Here is a 21,907-nt window from a genome sequence, read left to right as displayed (position 1 = left end):
TGCAGACTAGGACACGGAACAATGGCTTCAAACTACAGGAAAGGAAGGAGATTCCACCTGAACATCAGGAAGAACTTCCTCACTGTGAGAAAGGCTGTTCGGCAGTGGAACTCTCTTCCCCGGGCTGTGGTGGAGGCTCCTTCTTTGGAGGCTTTTAAACAGAGGCTGGATGGCCATCTGTCGGGAGTGCTTTGAATGCGATTTCCTGCTTCTTGGCAGGGGGTTGGACTGGATGGCCCATGAGGTCTCTTCCAACTCTACTATTCTATGATTCTATGATTCTATCATGTCTCCTCTCAGCCTTCTCTTCTGCAGGCTAAACATGCCCAGTTCTTTAAGCCTCTCCTCATAGGGCTTGTTCTCCAGACCCTTGACCATTTTAGTTGCCCGCCTTTGGACCTCAGACTATGGCTTTGAACCCACTGGGTGACTTTAGGCAAATCTCACTCTCTCAACCTCTTGCCTTGGAATAACTCTTGCCAAGAAAACTCTGTGATGGGGTCACCTTTGGGTCGTCCTAAGCCTGAAACAACAGCCATCCTCACTAGGTATTCATTGGAAAGTGAGGCTCTAGAATCCTATTTGCAGCCCCAGGAGGCAGTCTTGGGCTAGGGAGACCGGCCAAGCCAAGCCACTCCTGGTCTGAGCCTTTCAGAAGTCCGGGCTGTGGCGCAGGCAGGAGAGCAAGCCAGCTGCAATTAACTGCAATGAATCACTCTGACCAGGAGGTCATGAGTTCGAGGCCCGTTCGGAGCCTATGTTTGTCTTGTCTTTGTTCTATGCTAAAAGGCATTGAATGTTTGCCTATATGTGTAATGTGATCCGCCCTGAGTCCCCTTCGGGGTGAGAAGGGCAGAATATAAATGCTGTAAATAAATAAATAAATAAATAAATAAATAAATAAATAAATAAATTCAAACACTAGAATAGGAATCTTGCTCTTCCAGGTCTGTCCTCTGGAGGAGAAACCAAACTACGAGCCTTCTTTTGCCAGCTGATTGTGTTCCTCTGCTGGGGCGATTGAGTCAGGAACTGCACCTGCTGGTTTGGTCTTTCGTTTTAGGGAAGGGAACACAATCAGCTGGCAAAAGAATACAGTCCTGTGGCGCTACAGCCATGAAAGAACTGAGGGCGGCGACAGCCGACAGGGAGCTCTGGCGTGGACTGGTCCAGGAGATCAGAAAGGACTGAGCGAATGAAAAAGAAAGAGGAAGAAGGCGCTGACAGATAAGCTTTGCCCAGCATAGGGGAGGGTTAACTCGCCAGTGGGCGTGGAGGGAGGGAGGGCGGAGAGAGTGGCGCGTGGCTCAGTCTCGGAAGTTTCGCTCCGGGCAGATGGAGAGTTGCGCGGCCGGAGAGACGAGCCTGAAGGCGGTGCTGGAGGAGCGCTTCTCGGCCTCGGCGCTGCGTGTCTTGCGGGCGGAGGCGGAGGGGCTGCGGGAGAGGCTGGTCTCGGCGGCGGTGCGGGGCAGGAAGAGGCTCCGGAGGAGGGTGACGGTGGGGCGGACCCCGCTGGGAGAGTGCCTGAGGCAGCTGGAGCAGACCCGGCGCCAGTGGGAGGCCAAGGTCCGAGGAGAGGGCACTCCGCCGAGTGAGGAGGCCCAGGTGACGCTCCTGAACCTCCTGGAGAAGGGCCTGGCCCTGGTGGAGAGGGTGGAGGCCCTGCGGGAGAGGAAGAGCAGGAGGAGCCCGAGGAGGAAGGAGAAGGGCGGGGAAGGGCAGGAGCAGGACCCTGGAGGAGGGGAGCGCTCTGGAGACAGCGCAGCCAGGGATGGAGCTGGGACCAGGCACAGCCAAGGAGAAGAAGGGGAGGAAGACCCCGGAGAGGAGGAAGGGCACCATGGGAGCCACACTCATGAAGGGGATGGAGACAGTGCGGGTGAGCCTCAGGATGGAGACAGCGATGGAGAGGAAGACAAGGGTGCAGCCAGGGATGGACCTGGGACCAAATACAGGAAGGAAAAGGAAGCAGAGGAAGACCCCGGAGAGGAGGAAGGGCACCATGGGAGAGACAGTGAGGGAGGTGACACTCATGAAGGGGATGGAGACAGCGGTGGGAACAATGAGGGTGAGCATCATGATGGAGACGGTGATGGAGAGGAAGACAAGGGTGCAGCCAGGGATGGACCTGGGACCAAATACAGGAAGGAAAAGGAAGCAGAGGAAGACCCCGGAGAGGAGGAAGGGCACCATGGGAGCCACACTCATGAAGGGGATGGAGACAGTGCGGGTGAGCCTCAGGATGGAGACAGCGATGGAGAGGAAGACAAGGGTGCAGCCAGGGATGGACCTGGGACCAAATACAGGAAGGAAAAGGAAGCAGAGGAAGACCCCGGAGAGGAGGAAGGGCACCATGGGAGAGACAGTGAGGGAGGTGACACTCATGAAGGGGATGGAGACAGCGGTGGGAACAATGAGGGTGAGCATCATGATGGAGACGGTGATGGAGAGGAAGACAAGGGTGCAGCCAGGGATGGACCTGGGACCAAATACAGGAAGGAAAAGGAAGCAGAGGAAGACCCCGGAGAGGAGGAAGGGCACCATGGGAGAGACAGTGAGGGAGGTGACACTCATGAAGGGGATGGAGACAGCGGTGGGAACAATGAGGGTGAGCATCATGATGGAGACGGTGATGGAGAGGAAGACAAGGGTGCAGCCAGGGATGGACCTGGGACCAAATACAGAAAGGAAAAGGAAGCAGAGGAAGAACCTGGAGAGGAGGATGGGGACCATGAGAGCCACACTCATGAAGGGGATGGAGACAGCGGTGGGGACAGTGAGCATGAGCCTCATGATGGAGATGGTGATGGAGAGGAAGACAAGGGTGCAGCCAGTGAGGGACCAGGTACCCAACACAGCAAGGGAAAGGACTGGCAGGAAGGAAAAGGAAGCAGTGTCGGGCTGGATGCTTTGGAGGTGGAGGAGGAGGAAGGACCATATCAGTCCCCACTTCAGGAAAACAAGGGAAAGGGTGACCTTGAGGACAACTCTGATGGAGATGAAAGTGATGAGGACAGCAGTCAGGAAACTGGAGATGATGACCACCATGAAGTCGATGGTGATGGCAACAGTGATGAGGGAAAAGAGAGCCGTGCCAGGCATGATGCAGCAAGAGAGAAAGGGCAACATCAGGGCAAGAACTTTGCTCCGGAGGAGATCTGCCCCAAGGGAGGAGAAGGCAGGGCCTTGCAACCACAGAGGAGCCAGCTGGAGATGGGAGACCCACAGCCAGGCGGCAAAGGAGGAAATATGGACTGTGGTGAAGGTGGTCAAGATCATGGTAAGGATGGAGATGGAAGCAAACACAGTGGTGGTGACCACAATGTAGGGAAAGATGATGCCAGGTGGGATGCCCTGAGGGAAGAGGTGAACGAAGCCACCCAGCATGAGAGCGACAGTGAGGGAGGTGGCAGTCATGAAGGTGATGGAGAAAGTGGTGGGAGCAGTGGTGGTGAGCATCATGATGGAGATGAGGATCAGGAGGGCAGTTTCTGGGAGGACAGTGATGAAGAGGAAGAGAATGGTGACAGGTGTGATACTCTGTTGAAAGAGACGAACAAACTGGAGCGGGAGATGGAGGCACTGCAGGACCCCTCGCAAAAGACGGTGGACATGTGGAGGAAGGAGGCAGAAGATCTGAGGAGTGAGTACCATGACATCTGTTTTGACATGGCAACAGCTGTAAACAAGATAGTGATTGAGTTGTGGTCAGCCCTATGGCTTAATACATTGCGGGCAGTGACTGCCCTTCGGGAAACCTTGAGCCAATTTTCGCCAGTGGAGGCAGCTGCTTTGAAAGTGGAGTTTGATTCCTTAAAGGGCTTCGTGGATGTTGCCTGGAGCCAAGACACATTAGCGAAGCTGTCCCATCTTTTTACCTTAGTGTATGCTCTACAGGGCCTCCCTCTGCCGAAGAAGGGCCTTCCACATGGTGATCCACTGAAGGAAGGGGGTTACATCATGCTGGAAATAGATGCCTGGCGCTCTGTGCTACTGGAGCAGAGTTGGGAGAAGACAGATGCCCTGCAGGTGAAGGTGGACGCGGTGCAGGGTATCTCTCCAGAGCAGGCAGGTGAATTGAAGGTGAAGATGGGCGCTCTTCAGAAACACATGGATCTTCTGTGGAAAGCCCCCCTGAAGGAGATGATGGCCTTGCTGTCAATGACATATGAGCCATACCGTATATGGTCCTCACGCCCCACAAAAAAAGGGAACACCATATGGAAGAAAGCATGTGATCTTGCCCTTCCCCTCAAGGTTCACCTGAAGGATGTCCCACGGGAAGAACGGCATCTTCTGTGGGGGGAGGCGACTTCCCTGGAGGCCATCCTTCATGATATCCCAGTGGAGAAACTGGTGGTGCTGGAAGAGAAAGTGAATGCATGTATTAGGAAGGTGGAGGATATGTTGCAGAATTACCTATGGAAGTCCTCGGAGGTTTCCTCTCATAGAGAGCTGGACAAGGTGCAGGAAGAGCTGGATGAACTACAAAAAGACCTAGATTTCATGCAGAGACATCCACATTTGAAATATCGGGAAATCAAGATGGCTGCCCTGCATAGGAAGATGGCTGCCCTGCAGAAGAAGATGAATGCCCTGCACAAGGCGGATGCCTCCCTTGAGGTGGATGATGGAGAGATGTAAGTGGACAGAATACTAGACATGATAACAAGGTTAAATGTGTTAGGGAAATCTCCAAAACAGCAGTGTAGCCAAAAAGAACACACAGGATACTGAATTGAGCAGTCCGCTTACAGCAAGCGGAAGGTGAATTATTGTGGCTATAAAATAATTATTTTTAAAATATTTTATTGGATTTTATATTCATAGTCATAACAGTAGTACAGTAGAGTCTCACTTATCCAACGTTCTGGATTATCCAACGCATTTTTGTAGTCAATGTTTTCTATACATCGTGATATTTTGGTGCTAAATTCATAAATACAGTAATTACTACATAGCATTACTGCGTATTGAACTACTTTTCTGTCAAATTTGTTATATAATATGATGTTTTGGTGCTTAATTTGTAAAATCATAACCTAATTTGATGTTTAATAGGCTTTGCCTTAATCCCTCCTTATTATCCAACATATTCGCTTATCCAACATTCTGCCGGCCTGTTGGATAAGTGAGACTCTACTGTACTTCCCTTTCTTTAACATTTGCCTTCTAAATCTTCCTATATTTTTCCCTCTCTCCCTCACCCTTCCTCCTCAACCACAGTATATTCCTACTAATCTTGCAGGTCCAGCCACAGATAAAGTCTTTGTATTTTTTCTTTTATGTAATCATTGGCTTCTCCATTTTTCACCCAGTTGAAGTAGTCCTTCCATCTATGTGTAATGTCCTTTTGTTTGTTCGTTCTTGTTACTTGCTTAGTCATAATTCCTGTAATGTCTAACAGCTGTAAAATAATTATTCATTTTAGGAGGCAAAGATGCAGCATTCAGTCTTTAAAGTTTCAAAAGGTTTATTTAAAATATATGTAAGAACTACATTTCTAGATAGAAAATAATTGGATTTAAGCTCTTACTCCATTTCTTCTAAGTTTCAAAAACAAGAGGAAAAAAACCTTCAAACATGACATTTCTTCAGTCACACAGAGTAGAGAGTGGTCTGAATGCAAAGATGGGAAAAGCAGAAGTGAGGCCGCATTATATGTCTACACTGCCATACAATCCAGTTCAAAACAGATACAGTAGAGTCTCACTTATCCAACGTTCTGGATTATCCAACACATTTTTGTAGTCAATGTCTTCAATACATCGTGATATTTTGGTGCTAAATTCATAAATACAGTAATTACTACGTAGCATTACTGCGTATTGAACAACTTTTTCTGTCAAATTTGCTGTATAACATGATGTTTTGGTGCTTAATTTGTAAAATCATAACCTAATTTGATGTTTAATAGGTTTTTCCTTAATCTCTCCTTATTATCCAACATATTTGCTTATCCAACGTTCTGCCGTTGGATAAGCGAAACTCTACTGTAATGTGGATTCTATATGGCAGTGTAGAAGGGGTCTGAAAAAGCTCTCATTTTGTCAAACTTTTTTTTATTTCTCCAAAAGCATAATTGCAATTGACTGTCACTGTCTGCTTGGTTGCAATCAGTTACTCTCCACTTTCGTAGCAATGAGGGAGGATACTTAAGGTGCAAAAAGAACTTATAATGCAAAAGAAAAAAAAAGCTTTCTTAATTGCTTTTCTTCAATTATTCTTCAGAAGTGCAGGTGGATGTTCTGGCAGAGCTGGAAACCTCAATGATTCTGTGCCACCTTTTATATCGTATTCGTGTACTGGATTGAGGAATACCTGGCACAGGGAAGTCACTCCAGAGGAGCGCAGCTTATTAGTACAAAATTTGTAAGTATTTGTGAACACCACATGCTTTGGAATTGTCATTGTTTCATGCCAAAATGGCAGGGTGGGGCCTTGAATTTTGTGGCTTGTGTATTTTGAACAGATTATGGAAAGTTAAACATTTCAGCTGAGAGTTGGTTTGTGCATCCAGTGGCATCATTGGCATTAGTGCCATCCAGTACAGCCATGATGTCTTCCTCATGGGCTTCCTCCTGCATCATACTGGACCACAATAGTGCAACTACAGTAGCAAAAACTTTTTTTAACCAAACAGCAACAACAGAAACAATGTGTACTTATAGCACATGCAGCTGAAACTGTGTGGTTTGAAGTGTCCTTCTCAGTGGGCAATAAGGACAGTTCTGACCAGAGTGCAGGTATAATAGAAGGCTCAAAAAGTCAGTTAACACAGAGTTTTAGCCTTATCAGTATATTGATATTGAACATATAAGGAGGGCTTACGAAAAATGTTCTTATGGTTGTGCCTAACTCAAGGAATACTTTTATAAAATGCCTCTACTGAAATATATCATGTTTATAAACAGTCCTTTTGGTGTCACCATCTCAGGTAGTGTCACTGTTACTGTATTTGTAATGTGTAGTGAAATGTTTAATCTGTTGTTGCTGTGGAAGTGTGTGTATTCATTCCAGCAAGCATTCCAGTAGTCAAGAGGTTATTTGCAGCGAGCCCTGATTGATGGCTAGAAGGGCAAAGGACCAAGACTTCTGTTTGTGTGCTATGTGACAGGAAGATATGTCATGGACTGTGGAATGCAGGGAGGTGCTTCAGTTCACTGATAACGGACTCTGAGAGACACAGAAAAACTCCATGATTTGATCTTGCGGAGGCATGATGTGTCCAGACAGCTTTGGTTATTAGCATTGTAAATATCTTGTAAAATAAAGCATTTAGTGCCGCTGGGTTCAGCAGATAAGATCAACAAAATTGTCGTTCTTTGTCGGTACCACTTTAGCCGTTGCAAAGTGGTCTGACGGAAGCGCAGAAGGTGAGACCTGACTCATCAGTCAGGGCGCCTGACAGCCACTAGGTACACGAGGCTAATTTGTACCTCATTGTTTGGAAGGTATTTTGGGAGAAAAATACAGCTCCAGTTTTCCTTCTTTGCCCCACCCTCTAGCCTTTCTCTCCCAGGTTCTCTCATAGATTTTGATGATAGATTCCTAAGGGAAGACCAGTCTTTTGAATAATTTTCAGGCTGTAGGGTTTTTTTTAATCATTTGGAATGATTTGGGTCGATGTGAACTTTATTTAGATCTTTATTTAGATCTTTATTTAGATCTTGATGAATGCATCTTTCCCCACGAACCCACACGGGCTCTAAGGTCTGCTGGGGAGGCCCTCCTCTCGATCCCACCTCTGTCTCAAACGTGGTTGGTGGGGATGAGAGGGCCTTCTCGATGGTGCCCCCCCGGCTCTTGAACTCCCTCCCACAGGAGATTAGATTAGCTCCCGCCCTGAATTCCTTCCGGAAAAATCTGAAAACGTGGATGTTCACAGGTGCCTTCTCGTAACTCATAATTAATTGTCCATGAGCTTTACCTAGGCCTTGGCCATTCCATACACTTTATTACCTTTAGCAGTTCCCATCCCTAGTCACCGAAGAATATGCACTTTAGGTTTTCCATTTCCCCTTAAAATAGCCCATGTCCTATGGTACTTGACTACTGATTGGGATTAGTGCCGATGTTTTACGTTATTTTAACTTTTGTAAGAAGTCACCTTGTCTGTCTCCTGAGAAATCTGTATAAAGACCAAGTAGCCACAGTAAGAACAGTTCACAGAACAACAGACTGGTTCACGATTGGGAAAGGAGTGCGGCAGGGCTGTGTACTCTTACCCAACCTATTCAACTTGTACGCAGAACACATCATGCGACATGCGGGGCTTGAGGAATCCAAGGCCGGAGTTAAAATTGTTGGAAGAAACACTAGCAACCTTAGATATGCAGATGATACCACTCTGATGGCTGAAAGTGAGGAAGAGCTGAGGAGTCTTATCACCAAGGTGAAAGAAGAAAGTGCAAAAGCTGGGTTGCAGTTAAATATCAAGAAAACCAAGATCATGGCAACTACACCTATTGATAACTGGCAAATAGAAGGAGAAAACGTGGAGGCAGTGACAGACTTTATATTTCAAGACGTGAAGAACACTGCAGATGCAGACTGCAGCCAGGAAATCAGAAGACGTTTCCTTCTTGGGAGGAGAGCAATGGCCAACCTTGACAAAATAGTGAAGAGCAGAGACATCACACTGGCAACAAAGGTCCGCATAGTCAAAGCAATGGTCTTCCCCATAGTGACCTATGGATGCCAGAGCTGGACCATAAGGAAGGCTGAGCGAAGGAAGAGAGACGCTTTTGGACTCTGGTTCTGGAGGAAAATCCTGAGAGTGCCTTGGACCTTGGCAAGAAGATCCAACCAGTCCATCCTCCAGGAAATCATGCCCAATGGCTGCTCACTGGAGGGAAGGAGATGAGAGGCAAAGATGAAGTATTTTGGCCACATCATGAGGAGACAGGAAAGCTTGGAAAAGATCACGATGCTGGGGAAAATGGAAGGAAAAAGGAAGAGAGGCCGACCAAGGGCGAGATGGATGGACGGTATCCTTGAAGTGACTGGCTTGACCTTGAAGGAACTGGGGGCGGTGACGGCCGACAGGGAGCTCTGGCCGGGACTGGTCCAGGAGGTCACCAAGAGTCGTCGATGACTAAACGACTGAGCAGCAGCAGCAGCAGCAAGATATGTTATTATACTGTGATTTTAATGTGTTACTGGTTTTATTGATGTAATATTGTTTTGGGCTTGTCCCAGTGTAAGCTGCCCGAGTTCTTCGGGAGATGGAGCGGGGTATACATAAAGTATTATTATCATTATTATTATCTTCCAATAGTTTTTTGTAATGGTGTTTGTTCTCTCTGCTTTTGTCAGTGCAAAAACCATCTCTCCTGATAATGACTCAGAAGCAGCAAAGAAGATCCTGGAGGCTTATGCCAGGCAAATAGAAGAGGAGGTATACAATTTGGCTGACAGTAAGGTATGTTATATGCCACACGCAACGGAAGGATTCAGAAACAGTAGTAGTCCAGGTTTTCCTGAATATTGCCCACTTTTGACAGCACTCCTTGGCATTGCCACAGGTTCATCCTGCCATTTCTGCTTGACCTTGTTGTGATACCCCGCTGCCCATCCCTTTGCTTCATTTTCCTCCTCTCCTCCCCTTCCCATCTTTTCCCTTTCTGTCTCCTTAGCTGCTGCTATTTATCCTTGTGCTTAACCGAGAGCGGTCCTGGAGGCAGTTGTCTCTATTTTTCAGCATCTGGCATTGGGAGCCTGCCTAGTGTAATGGTCTGAATATTGGACTAGGACTTCGGGAGTTGAATCCCCGCTTAGCCATGGAAAGACACTCAGTGGCTTTGGACAAGTCTCCCTCTCTCAGCCTCAGAGGAAGGCAAAGGCAAGCTAACTCAGCATAAATCTTACCAAGAAAACTCTTTGATAGGTTTACCTTAGAGTCACCGCAGAGGCCTACAGTCCAGTGCAAGCAATGGCAATAGCATGTTCAGAGGTAGATCTTGGGAGGAAAGCAAAGTATGGTTGGCCCTCTTATATTCATGGATCCCACCAGAATCGGAAGGCAGATTGTTGGTTTGGCATTATATATATATACACACACACACACACACACACACACACACACACACATACATACGGGTAATGAAATTTTGGCCTAGGACAAAACAACAAAACTACACATCCCAGAAATACTAAACTTGGCAGCACAACCCCTCATCAATGTCTCTACGTTCATACAACAAAAAGAAAAGAAAAATAAAGTCCTAATTAGAGGGAGAGGAATAATTGTTTTTATCCAATTGCTGCCAGTTAGAAGGCTAAGCTCCGCCCACTTGGTCTCGTAGCAACCCACTCAGCCCAGGGGATAGGCAGAGTTAGGCCTCACTTAGGCCTTTCAACACTGCCTATAAAATACAGATTTATCTGATTTTAACTGGATTATATGGCAGTGTAGACTCAAGGCCCTTCCACACAGCTATATAACCCATTTATAATGGACTTAATGTCAGGAGAAAACCTTTACCCTTTAGGGTTGTTGTATGTCTTTCGGGCTGTGAGGCCATGTTCTAGAAGTATTCTCTCCTGACGTTTCGCCCACATCCTCAGAGGTTGTGAGGTATGGGTTTACATTGCTTGCATACCCTTTACCTTAACTACCACCAATTCCTCAATACTTTATTTCCCATACCACCATACTTCGCCACAGCAACACGTGGCCGGGCACAGCTAGTGTGTGTATGTATGTATGTGTGTGTGTGTGTGTGTGTGTGTGTGTGTGTGTGTGTGTGTGTATATATATATATATATATATATATATATATATATATATCCATTTTACTATGGGATTATCTATCATGAGGCATGTGCATCCATGGGTTTTGAGCTTCCTGCACCTGAATGGGCAGTTTTCCTTTGATATGTGCTACTGGAAGGAGTATTGGAGGGAGTAGTCCATTGCCAGGCATTTCTCAAGGCTCTGTTCACTGCTAACCTCCTCTCCTTCTGACCCCATACCTGCTAAAAGACTCTGCAATACTGTCTAATGTTCACTCCCTCCCTCTCACACGTTTTCCTCTTTCTAGATGGAATATCACCATTTAATGGCAGAGAAGCTTAATGCGATGAATAGGAAGCTAGATGACACCTTGAGGTCTCCTTCATCTAACCACGGCATCAGAAGGAACGAGCAGCCACCTTTACAGGGCCCTTGGATTCAGCCTCCTGGTGTCACATCAGTGGCAACAACCACAGGGAGAGTCCAGCCTCCAGAACTGCCCAGTAAGCCTGGAACAAAGGGTTGGATAAACTGGTGAATGGACCGGCATGTTGCTGTTTGTACTTATGGTGCAGCCCTTTCCCACTTTTCACAGGGTCATGTTGATACTGGTAAGGGGAAGCCCACGGGGTGGAAAGCAGGCCAAGGCTTGCAGGCCTGAGTGAGCAGTGGGCTCTGGTGTTTATTTCTCTGGGGCCAGACTTCCCCTTCTATACTCTCTTTCCCTTTCCACAAATCCTCACACGATCAGACCCTTGCATTGGAACTTAGCATTTCTTCAGCTCTTCTGGCTCTTCTTGCAGAGGGATTATTTTATTCTGGCAAAAGTGTTTGCCAGGCTTGGGTCTTGCTGGTCTCTGCTTTTCTAGTGGCTCTCGGGACTGGTGTCTACCCTGCTGACATTACTGGCTCAGTCTTTGGTCCAGTGGACAGGTGATTCCAGGCATGGAAACATTGCTTTGGAAAATACTGGGAAGTCTTCTCGTCTCTTGACCTTCCTTCACTGCTGTTTTCTTCAGAGGAGGAGCAAGAGAGGTTTTCCTTCTTCTCAATTTCATGTTAGCCTCTCCCCCTGAATGATGGGTACTGTCACACTTAAGTGATCCCCACCTTGCTTGATCACACTCAGTGTGCCAGCCATGGTCTGGTGTGTTTTGCAGGACGGACTTCTACATCCACCAGAAGCATCCAAATGCCTTGTACGGTGAATCATTCTGTCTAGATGAATAACATGGGCCCGACTGAAATAAATTACCCTGGAAGACCTAGACAGTTCTTTGCGGTTTTCTCTCTAAGAATGTATTAGGTCCTCCATAACATCTCTGTGAAAACTCCTGAAGAATTATTTATGTATTATTTATTTATTTACAATATTTATATTCCGCCCTTCCTTCTCACCCCGAAGGAGACTCAGGGCGGATCACAATGCACATATGTGTCCTGCTCACTTCAAAGGATCAGTCTGAACGCAGATCAGAGATGGCTGCTCTCAAATCCAATCTTTATTGAAGAACACATGACTTTGGAAAAGTCAGGAATGACCCAATGTTTACATACAACTATTTTTATAACTTTTGATGCTACGTAACACCACACGTAAATATCATCATCAAGTCCCACCCCACAATATCACATTACTACTTTACTATTTTCACACACTAGACCAATTATAATTGTTTATACTTTCAGCCCCAAGTTCCCAGGCATATTCTATCTTCTTCTGCCAGGTGCTCCTGGGATTGTTTATGTTATGACTCCCAGTTACAGGGCTGAATTACCAAAGCCCTGTAACTGGGTTCCATGACATGGTGCCCTCCTTTTCTTCGTCCTCCCCTTCGGTTCTTCTTTCATCACAAGCCTGAAACAAAACAATAATTCTATGTGTCCATTTTGTCCAAAGTACCCATATATTTTTTCAGTAAGCTACGATGGAATACAGGGTGTATTTTCCCTAAACTTTTTGGCAATGTCAACTGGAAAGTCACCTCGTTGATAACACCCTGTATTCTAAATGGTCCAATATATTTAGGGCCCAATTTTTCCGAAGGTAGCCCCAGTTTGATGTTTTGGGTACTTAGCCACACTAAATCTCCTTTCTCCAATTTATCACCTTCCACCCTCTTTCTGTCTGCGAATACTTTATACTTTTTATGTGCTTCTTTTAAGGATGCAGTCACTTGACTCCAGCATTCCATCATTTGCGCTTTCCATTTCCCTGCCTCTGTTCCCTCATTCTCTGTCCATCTCGGCAGCTGGGGCAGAGGCTGTATTTCATACCCGTAAACTACCTCAAAGGGGGTTTTATTTGTTGCTGAATGTATAGTCGAATTAAAAGCTAGTTCTGCAAAAGCCAACCACCGAGACCAGTCATTTTGTCTCATGTTAGAGTACATTCGAAGGAACTGCCCAAGTGTCTGCTGAGTACGTTCTACCGCCCCATTTGTCATGGGGTGAAAAGCAGAACTTAAACTCCTTTCTGCTCCTAGCATTTCCAGGAATTTTTCCCAAAATTTTGCTGTGAATTGTACTCCTCTGTCACTGACAATTCTACTGGGACATCCATGCAGTTTGTAAATGTGGTTTATGTACAATTCAGCTAGTTTCTCGGCTGATGGTAGTTTCGTCAGTGCTATGAAGTGGGCCTGTTTAGAAAACAGGTCCAATACTGTCCAAATATAACGATGTCCTTTGCTAACCGGTAGTTCCCCCACAAAGTCCATAGCTACACATTCCCAAGGTCTGGTAGGTTCTGCTACTGTTTGTAATAATCCCATTGGCTTCCCTCCTCTCGATTTATTTCTGGCACAATCATCACATTGAACAACATAATTTTTTATGTCCTTCCTCATCCCTGGCCACCAGCAATGTTTTGCTATTGCTTTTGTTGTTTTTGTAATTCCTGTATGACCAGCGCTCTGGTTGTTGTGAAAACGATGCAAAATCTTGATCCTTAATGTTGCTGGGATATACAGTTTTTTGTTCACAAACCAAAATCCCCCCTTCTGCTCCCCCTGTTCTGCATTGGATGCGATCCACTGGTCTCCTTCATAAGACTGTTTCAGCTCGTTTCCCCAATTATCTTTTCCGTCGAGTTCAACCATAGCAGTGTTCTCTTTTTGGGTTTGTGCTCTTGTCCTGACAGCTAAGCCCCATTGTTTGTCAGAGAATATTGTTCCCTCTTTTGCTGTGGGTATTCCTTCGTGTTGAGGCATGCGTGAAAGAGCATCCGCCAAGACATTCTGCTTCCCTTGAAAAAACTTTAATTGGAAATCGAATCTGCTGAAGTATTGCGCCCATCTAATTTGTTTGGGGGACAATTTTCTAGGAGACTTTAAATACTGTAGGTTCTTATGGTCAGACCAAATTTCAAATGGGATTCCGCTTCCTTCGAGGAAGTGTCGCCAGCATTCTAAGGCTTTTAATATGGCTAGTGCCTCTTTTTCCCATATCGGCCAACATTTTTCAGTTTCGCTGAACTTCCGGGACAAATATCCACAGGGTTTTAAGTTCCCATTTTGATCCTTTTGCAATAGTACTGCCCCATACGCACAGTCTGAGGCATCGCAATGGATTATGAAAGGGCTCCTGATATCGGGGTGTTTTAGAATGGGTCCTTCTGTGAAGCATTCTTTTAGGGTTTCAAATGCCTTTTGGCATTCTGGCGTCCAACTCAGTTTGGCGCCAGGAGCTTTTACTTTTGCTGTCTCTCCTTTCCCTTTTGTTTTTAAAAGCTCAGTAAGGGGTGCAGTTATTTGCGCGAAGCCTTTTATGAAGGATCTATAAAAATTTGCAAACCCCAGAAACGATTGCAATTGCCTCCTTGTTTGAGGCACTCCCCATTCTTTTACATCTGCTACTTTAGCTGGATCCATAGCTAACCCTTCTGGAGATATCCGATACCCCAGAAAGTCAATTTGAGTTTTATTGAATTCACATTTGGACAGTTTTGCGTACAGCTTTGCTTCTCTTAGTCTCTGCAAAACTTCCCGGACCAATTTTACGTGCTTTTCCTTATCTTCAGTTACGATCAAGATATCATCAAGAAATATGAATACCCCTCTGTACAATAACGGGTGTAGTATTTCATTTATAAGCTGCATAAAGCAGCCGCCTCCGTTTTTTAACCCGAAAGGCAAAATTTCGTATTCAAAATGGCCGAATGCGCAGGAAAATGCAGTTTTCCAAGTATCCTCCGGTTTGATCCTTAATTTATGATACGCTTCAATTAAATCCAGTTTAGTAAATATGCTCCCTTTCTTCAATACGGTAATTAAATCCTTGACTAAGGGCATAGGGTATTTATTGTCCTTAGTAATTGCGTTTAAATTTCGATAATCAATGCACAATCTTAGGGAGTTGTCTTTCTTTCTCCTAAATAACACTGGGGCCCCGAGAGGAGAATTGGATGGCTTAATGAAGCCTCGCGCCAGGTTTTTATCAATGTATTTCCTCAATTCCTCCTTCTCCTGCACAGACATGGGATACACTTTTGGTTTGGGTAAGCTTGCTCCTGGGGTTATTTCAATTTCTACTTCTATATTCCTTTTAGGAGGCAATTTACTGGCCTCTTTCTGATTGAAAACATCCACAAAGTCCCTGTATTCAGGTGGCAATAGCTGTGGGTCTATTTCCCCTGCTTCATCTTCCTCGTCCTCCTCTTCTGCAATTTTGCTTATCTCCCATTGCATCTGCTGTTCTTTGAATGCTAGGCTTTTTCCTCTCCAATCTACTTCAGGATTTGCCTGTTCGAGCCATGGTATCCCTAATATTACGTGGTATGTGGCAATAGGGGCTATCACAAAGGATATTCTTCCTTCCCATTTGCCTATTTTACATGGGATTCCTCGTATTTCCTTTGTAGATACTTCCCCAGCAGCGACTGATCCATCTAGCTGCGAAAATGCAATTGGGGAGTCAAGCGCCATCTGCTGGCATTTCAGCGCTCCTGCTAACTCCGGGGTTATGATATTTCTAGAACACCCACAATCCACAAATGCCTTGCAGGTGGCCCGATTTTCTAGCCCTGAGAGGCAGATTGGCACTACTATCATGCGGTTGTCCCGACTCACCAGTTTTTCTGAAGATTCTGGGGCCTGCACCTCCTCTTCCGCGCGCCTCCCGGTTGCTGGCTTGGGCTTTGGGGCTTTTGGCGGCTCCCCCTTCCGGGCCCAGCATTCTGCTGCTCGATGGCCCGTCTTCCCACATACAAAGCATCCCGGTTTAGGTTTGTTGTCATCTCCTCTGGAGGGAATCCCCGGCCTCCCTCCGGGTCTTTCCTGCTTCCTCGTTTCTCCTCGGCCCCTCGCCACCGGTCTTTGCTGGCCGCTGCCGCTCCTGAAGCGCTTTACTTGGGCCAGGGTGGATTCGACGCGCCCCGCTAGTTGAATCCATCCCTGGAGCGTTTCGGGGTCGTCTCTGTGCGCTGCCCAGCTGAAAATCTCGGGGCGCAGTCCCTCTTTAAATAATTCCACTTTGGTCACTTCAGACCATTCTGGTACCCTTTCAGCGAGGTGAAGGAATTCCTCTGCGTACTCGGGCACTGTTTTGTCCCTCTGCTTTATTCCTTTCAGCTGGTCTCGAGCCCTCAATTGCTCTAGCCGGTCTCTGAACCGGTTTTCCAGTGCGGCGAGGAAGCGGGGCACTGACCTCAGGCATGGGTCGCGTCTGGCATGAAGCTGCACATACCAGCTGGCTGCTCCTCGCTTTAGTGTGTTGCCGATGGCTCGAACCCTGCTTGCCTCGGAGGGGAATGTGTGTGCATTGTCTTCCATGTATCCTCTGATGCTAATTAGAAAAAAGTTCAGTTCATCTGATTCCCCTCCGTATTCTAGTTTGAGGTCTTCCCTTCTAGGCATCCATTCTGCAGCTCGTTGATGCTGTCTGGGAGGCATGGGGAAGGGTTGCATCAGGTTTCCTCGGGCGGCTCCTTGGAACACGCCGCGCCCCACTCCGGTGGTCATTCTGCGCGGCTCCCGAAAGTCTGCCGCCGCTGTCGGCTCTTCCGCCCATCCGCATACTGGCCTTGCTGTAGCCCCCTCATCTCGCCTTTCCTCGTCGTACGGCACATCCTCCTCCTCTTCCTGGATCCCCCGCTCCTCTCCGCCTTCGTCTGCAAATCCACTGGACCCGATCCCTGGCCCCAGTGGCCTTTCCACCCCGACGCCCATTCGGGGGGTTGGGAGCTCTGTTGGAGATGGCGGCCTCAGAGTTCCCAGGGCTCGCTGACGCTCCACTTCTCGCGCCATTCTGTCCCGGAACTCCAGCTCCCGCCAGTATTCCTCATCTCCCTCGTCCCTTGCCGCCACGGGACTCTGCATTGAAGCTCCCCTCTGGCTCCAATCGCCTTCTTTGCTTGGCTCTCTCTCGGCGCCATATCGGTTGTGCTCTTTTTGGAGATTCTCTTCCAATATTGGCACTATTCTCCCCACGGTATCCGACAGCCTGGATAAGTGAGTTTCCAGGATGGATAACCGCAGGGCCACGGTCTCCGGCATGCTTCCTCCAGATCCCCAACTGGTTTCTGCCGCCGCCGGAACGCCTCTTCCCCCTCTGGGAATCCTCTGGGTCACGCCGTCCGGCTTGGGGTACCCCGTAGAGGAAGCTATGGCTTGCAATGTTTCTTCTGCCAACGGCAGAGCTCCCAGCGGAGGCCCCTTTGCTCCGTCATGGCTTTGATCTCCTTCCCTGCTCATTATCACTTCACTGCAAATTTGCAGGAGGGTGAGAACTGGATTCCTGACTTAATTGTCCTGCTCACTTCAAAGGATCAGTCTGAACGCAGATCAGAGATGGCTGCTCTCAAATCCAATCTTTATTGAAGAACACATGACTTTGGAAAAGTCAGGAATGACCCAATGTTTACATACAACTATTTTTATAACTTTTGATGCTACGTAACACCACACGTAAATATCATCATCAAGTCCCACCCCACAATATCACATTACTACTTTACTATTTTCACACACTAGACCAATTATAATTGTTTATACTTTCAGCCCCAAGTTCCCAGGCATATTCTATCTTCTTCTGCCAGGTGCTCCTGGGATTGTTTATGTTATGACTCCCAGTTACAGGGCTGAATTACCAAAGCCCTGTAACTGGGTTCCATGACACATATGCATGGCAAAGATTCAATGCCATTAGAGATGCAACATATATAGACAAACACAGAGGCAATTTAACATTTCCAGCTTCCGGCTTCATGAGGGGATGCTCAAAGCCAGTCATAGAATGATCTGGAGACCAAGGAAATTCCTAGAAAGGACGTATTGTGTTAGATGTTGGTAGATGAAACTCAGATAGCAGCCACATGGGTGCAGGGTTTCTCCTGTACTGTTAATAAGCCAGTTTCCTCCTTATCCCTCAAGACTGAATGCATAAGATGGTACCATGGGATTTCCTTTGCCTCTTTTGGCTCCTTGTGTATTTGGGAAGAACTCAACTCAGGGCGCTTCCAGACATGGGGAATACTCACGCCAAAGCAGGTTTAAAAAAAATCCGATTCGATATGGTTTTTCATCCCCATACCTGCCCAAAAAATCCAGTCTTTCCTGATTCAGTGTTCCCATGCTCTCCCGGAAGGGCAGGGGCGGCAGAACCTATAAGCCGGTTAAGCAACTGCAGGTGGCACAAAATCTGCTAGGGGCGCTGTTGAGGCACCGAAGCCTGGAGTGCCCAGGGAGGGTTGCGAGGGTACCTCCCTGCATCCCGGTTCAGCGCCAAGGCCTGGTCCTCAGTGCTCGGCTCAGAGCACTCAGCCTCAGCCTGGAAGGGAAGGGGGAGGAGCTGCCTGAATGACGGGCAGCCCCTGGCTGTCTGTCATTCAGGCGGCTCCGCCCCCTTCCCTTCCACACTGAGCTGTCTGAGCCAAGCAGTGATGGCCAGGCCTTGGCATTGAATCGGGATACGGGGGGATGGCCGTGTTAATTCTATGTAATGTAACTATATGAACATAATGATGTAAATAAACTTCTGGTTTGTAAGGTAACTCTTTTATCTATTCTATTCAGCTCTACCTTCTACCTTTTATTTTTCAGTGATTGGTTTGGGGCACCAAAATATTGTTTGCTTACACTTGAAAATTACCTAGGGCTGGCCCTGGGCATGGGATCACCCCCTCCCCAGGGCCGGCCCCACCATGGAGGCCCGTGAGGCCGCCGCCTTGGGCGCAGGTCCGGGGGGGCGCCGTCAGGCTGGGCGGGAGGCGGGGCACCGCCCTGACGGTGCCCCGCCTCCCGCCCAGTGCGCCCTGGCCTGGCTGGCCTTGCCCGGCCGGCTGCCAGCTGGGTAAGGCCAGCCAGGCCACAAGGCTTGCCCGGCCAGCTGCCACAAGGCCAGGGCGCACTGGACACGAGGCGGGGCACCGTCAGGGCAGTGCCCCGCCCCCCCGCCCAGCGTGCCCTGGCCCCGCCTCCCACGCTGCCCCATGCTGCGTGGGAGGCGAGGCCAGGGCACGCTGGGCGGGGGGCGGGGCCAGGGCACGGGAGGCGGCGCCGGTGGGGGGGGCGCTTTTCAGCACCCCCGCTTAACATTAAAATTTATCTCCGGCCGGCCCTGCCCCTCCCCCAAAGCCCTTAAAATAAGTAAAAACTCACTGGGTGCCATGACACCTTTGTGACAGGCCTCCTGGCACATAGAAATGACATACCAGGAAAGAGCAAAATGGGCTATGGCAGGGATCCTCAAACTTTTTAAGTGGAGGGCCGGTTCATGGTCCTCAGACTATTGAGGGGCCAAATTATCATTTGGAAAAAAAATGAACAAATTCCTATGAACACAGCACATGTCATATTTGTAGTGCAAAAACAACAACAACAACAAAAACAATTTTTTAAAAAAATTAACCAACATAAACCTATCAGGATTTCAATGGGAAGTGTCAGCCTGCTTCTGGCCAATGAGATACTCAAGTTAATTAGGATTGTTGTTGTTGTGTGCCTTCAAGTCACTGCAGACTTTGGGCGAGCCTAAGTCTAAAACTGAGGGCGGGGGGCAGGTAAATGACCATGGAGGGCCGCATCCGGCCCCCGGGCCTTAGTTTGGGGACCCCTGGGCTATGGGGATCAAAACCTGGGACCTGCTTTGTCCCGAATTAATCCTTTTTTACTGGAGGCATCATTTGGGCCCTGTCTGGAAAGGCCCTCAGTGAGAACAATTGATCTGGGAAGGTCTTTTGGCCAGGTGATATTTACTTCTCACACTGCTTTGTTTGCCAGTTGTGCTGCTGCCTAATATGTCTACAAACTTAAAAGGGTTTGCGGGCTCCTTTTGTGGAAGTCTCATGTGCTGTGTTTTCCTCAAAACCAGGCTGTGTTCCCAGTGCTGCAGCTCAGAAGAGACCTCCTTCCGAACTTGAGGCGGCAGACTATCCAAGCAAAGCCCTTCAAATACAAGAGCCCACCAGTCTAAATAGACCCCAAAGACAGGACTGTGAGTCAGCTCTGACAGAAGGAGAGGGTTCAGGACCTCCCCATAAAAAACAGAAGATGAATCCTGCCCGTGGGATCCAAGAGTCTTCTTTGACTCAGGAACTGTTTGTTGTTCTCCAAAAGCATGTTGCCCTTACTATAAACCAAAATATGGAGAAAGTGAGCGATGTAGTGAGCAGGTTGCATGGCACTGCCTTAAAGGATACAGAAGAAGCAAAAGCCCTGATGGCTGCTTTGGAAAAAGCTCAGGCACTTTCGAAGTCCTTCTTTGAGGATGCCTGATATAAATCTGGGGTGTTGAATGGGTTTGGGGGTAGGGTTGTATACCTAAGAAAGAAATCTAGAGACATGAAATTAGGAAAGGAATTTGTCTCTACTAATACTGTCCAGCATGACCCTTGTATGCACTGGGGATATGTTCAAAAACCCCAGTGTAGATTCCTAAAACGGTGGATAAAAAGAAACGCTATTTGTTTTGGCCATGAACACACCATAGAATTGCACGAAGAGGACCTAGAGAAGCCCACAAACTGTTCTGCATATACTGTTCTGTTTTAAAATCTTGACTATATTAAATGATCTCAGGGATGCCATTCTTAGGAAAAGAATCCTCCCTGGAGCTCAGGAGAGAATGGGTGCTGGTCAGAATTGAGAGCACTGGGCTACGTTGACCAAACATTATAAAGCCAGTTCAGCTTAGCCTTTTGCTTATTCATTGCAAAAACAGTTTTTCTGTGTCTTCAAGAGTTGGATGTAATAACTGCTTTTTATACGTTTGTATCTTCCAATCCATTCTTCCTTAATGGAATCAATGATATTTCATAAAAAAAAGAAACTTTGTCTTGCTTTGACCAAGTCATTAATGGATTCAAAGTTTATTTTCTCAAGTGGAAAGTCCCAGGTAATATTTTATCAGATACGTGGCATGCACCCATCTTTTGGGGGTGAGGGCATTGCCCGCATAGGTTCAGGGAGACAATCTCATTCCTTTGTTGTCATCTTTGCATTTGTATTTTGTTCATTCAGGCTGTCTCTCATTCGGGAAAAAGTTCATCAAAATTAACCCGAAATTGCTCATTTTAAAATATTCTCCTATTGGAGTTCACTTACAGGATTTTTACTGAAGATACTCAAGCAATACTGCTATGTAATAATGTTTTCTAATTACTTTTATGCTACTTTTGTATATCTTTTAGAGAAATTTTTAACAGAGGTTTATAAGATATAATCTATTCTTGTTTAAAAAAAAATACAGAAAAGTACACGTTTAGTATCTCGTAGGGTGGCTGAGACAGTGACTCCTTTGCTTTCCATTTATACAACTTTTATTCCATGCGGAATTTTTTTTAAAGTTGTATAAAATCACTTCCAGGCCATGTGCATAAGATGTATATGGAAGATAAATTCATTTTAGGTTTGGTCTTGGATCAATCTTCAAAGTTTTTCATGATGCATATATGGGTATTCCAACATTTGGGCGAAAATCCACAATCCAAAACACATTCAGTCCTAAACATTTCGGTTAACAAATACTGAACCTACAATGAATAAGATAATGATTATTTTAAATGACATGTTTTAGCACTCTGGATGAATAGTTGAAGTTAATTTCTTTTTAAAAGGAACTGCTTACTTCATATGTATTTATATCCTCTTGTTTTCTCAGAAAAGGGAAGTCTTCTCCATCATGTGCCTTAGTTGGGTGATGAAATAAATGCCAACAATGCTGTGAATTTTG

The 21,907-nt window shown here is 46.9% G+C and overlaps 1 protein-coding gene across 1 annotated transcript; it reads left to right on the top strand.

Moving 5' to 3' along the window:
* The first annotated feature begins 1,296 nt into the window (after positions 1-1,296).
* LOC134295927 (uncharacterized) lies at positions 1,297-21,902 on the top strand. Its single transcript, XM_062969424.1, has 5 exons — positions 1,297-4,640; positions 6,232-6,372; positions 9,319-9,424; positions 11,046-11,241; positions 20,048-21,902. The coding sequence occupies exons 1-5, from the start codon at positions 1,336-1,338 to the stop codon at positions 20,449-20,451; spliced, it is 4,152 nt and encodes a 1,383-aa protein (XP_062825494.1). The 5' UTR covers positions 1,297-1,335; the 3' UTR covers positions 20,452-21,902.
* The last annotated feature ends 5 nt before the right edge of the window (positions 21,903-21,907 follow it).

This window comes from Anolis carolinensis, chromosome 2 (genome assembly GCF_035594765.1).
Source record: "Anolis carolinensis isolate JA03-04 chromosome 2, rAnoCar3.1.pri, whole genome shotgun sequence".
NCBI lineage: Eukaryota > Metazoa > Chordata > Lepidosauria > Squamata > Dactyloidae > Anolis > Anolis carolinensis.
Note: the sequence above shows the minus strand (reverse complement) of the source record. Positions and strands in the feature narration are given on the sequence as shown.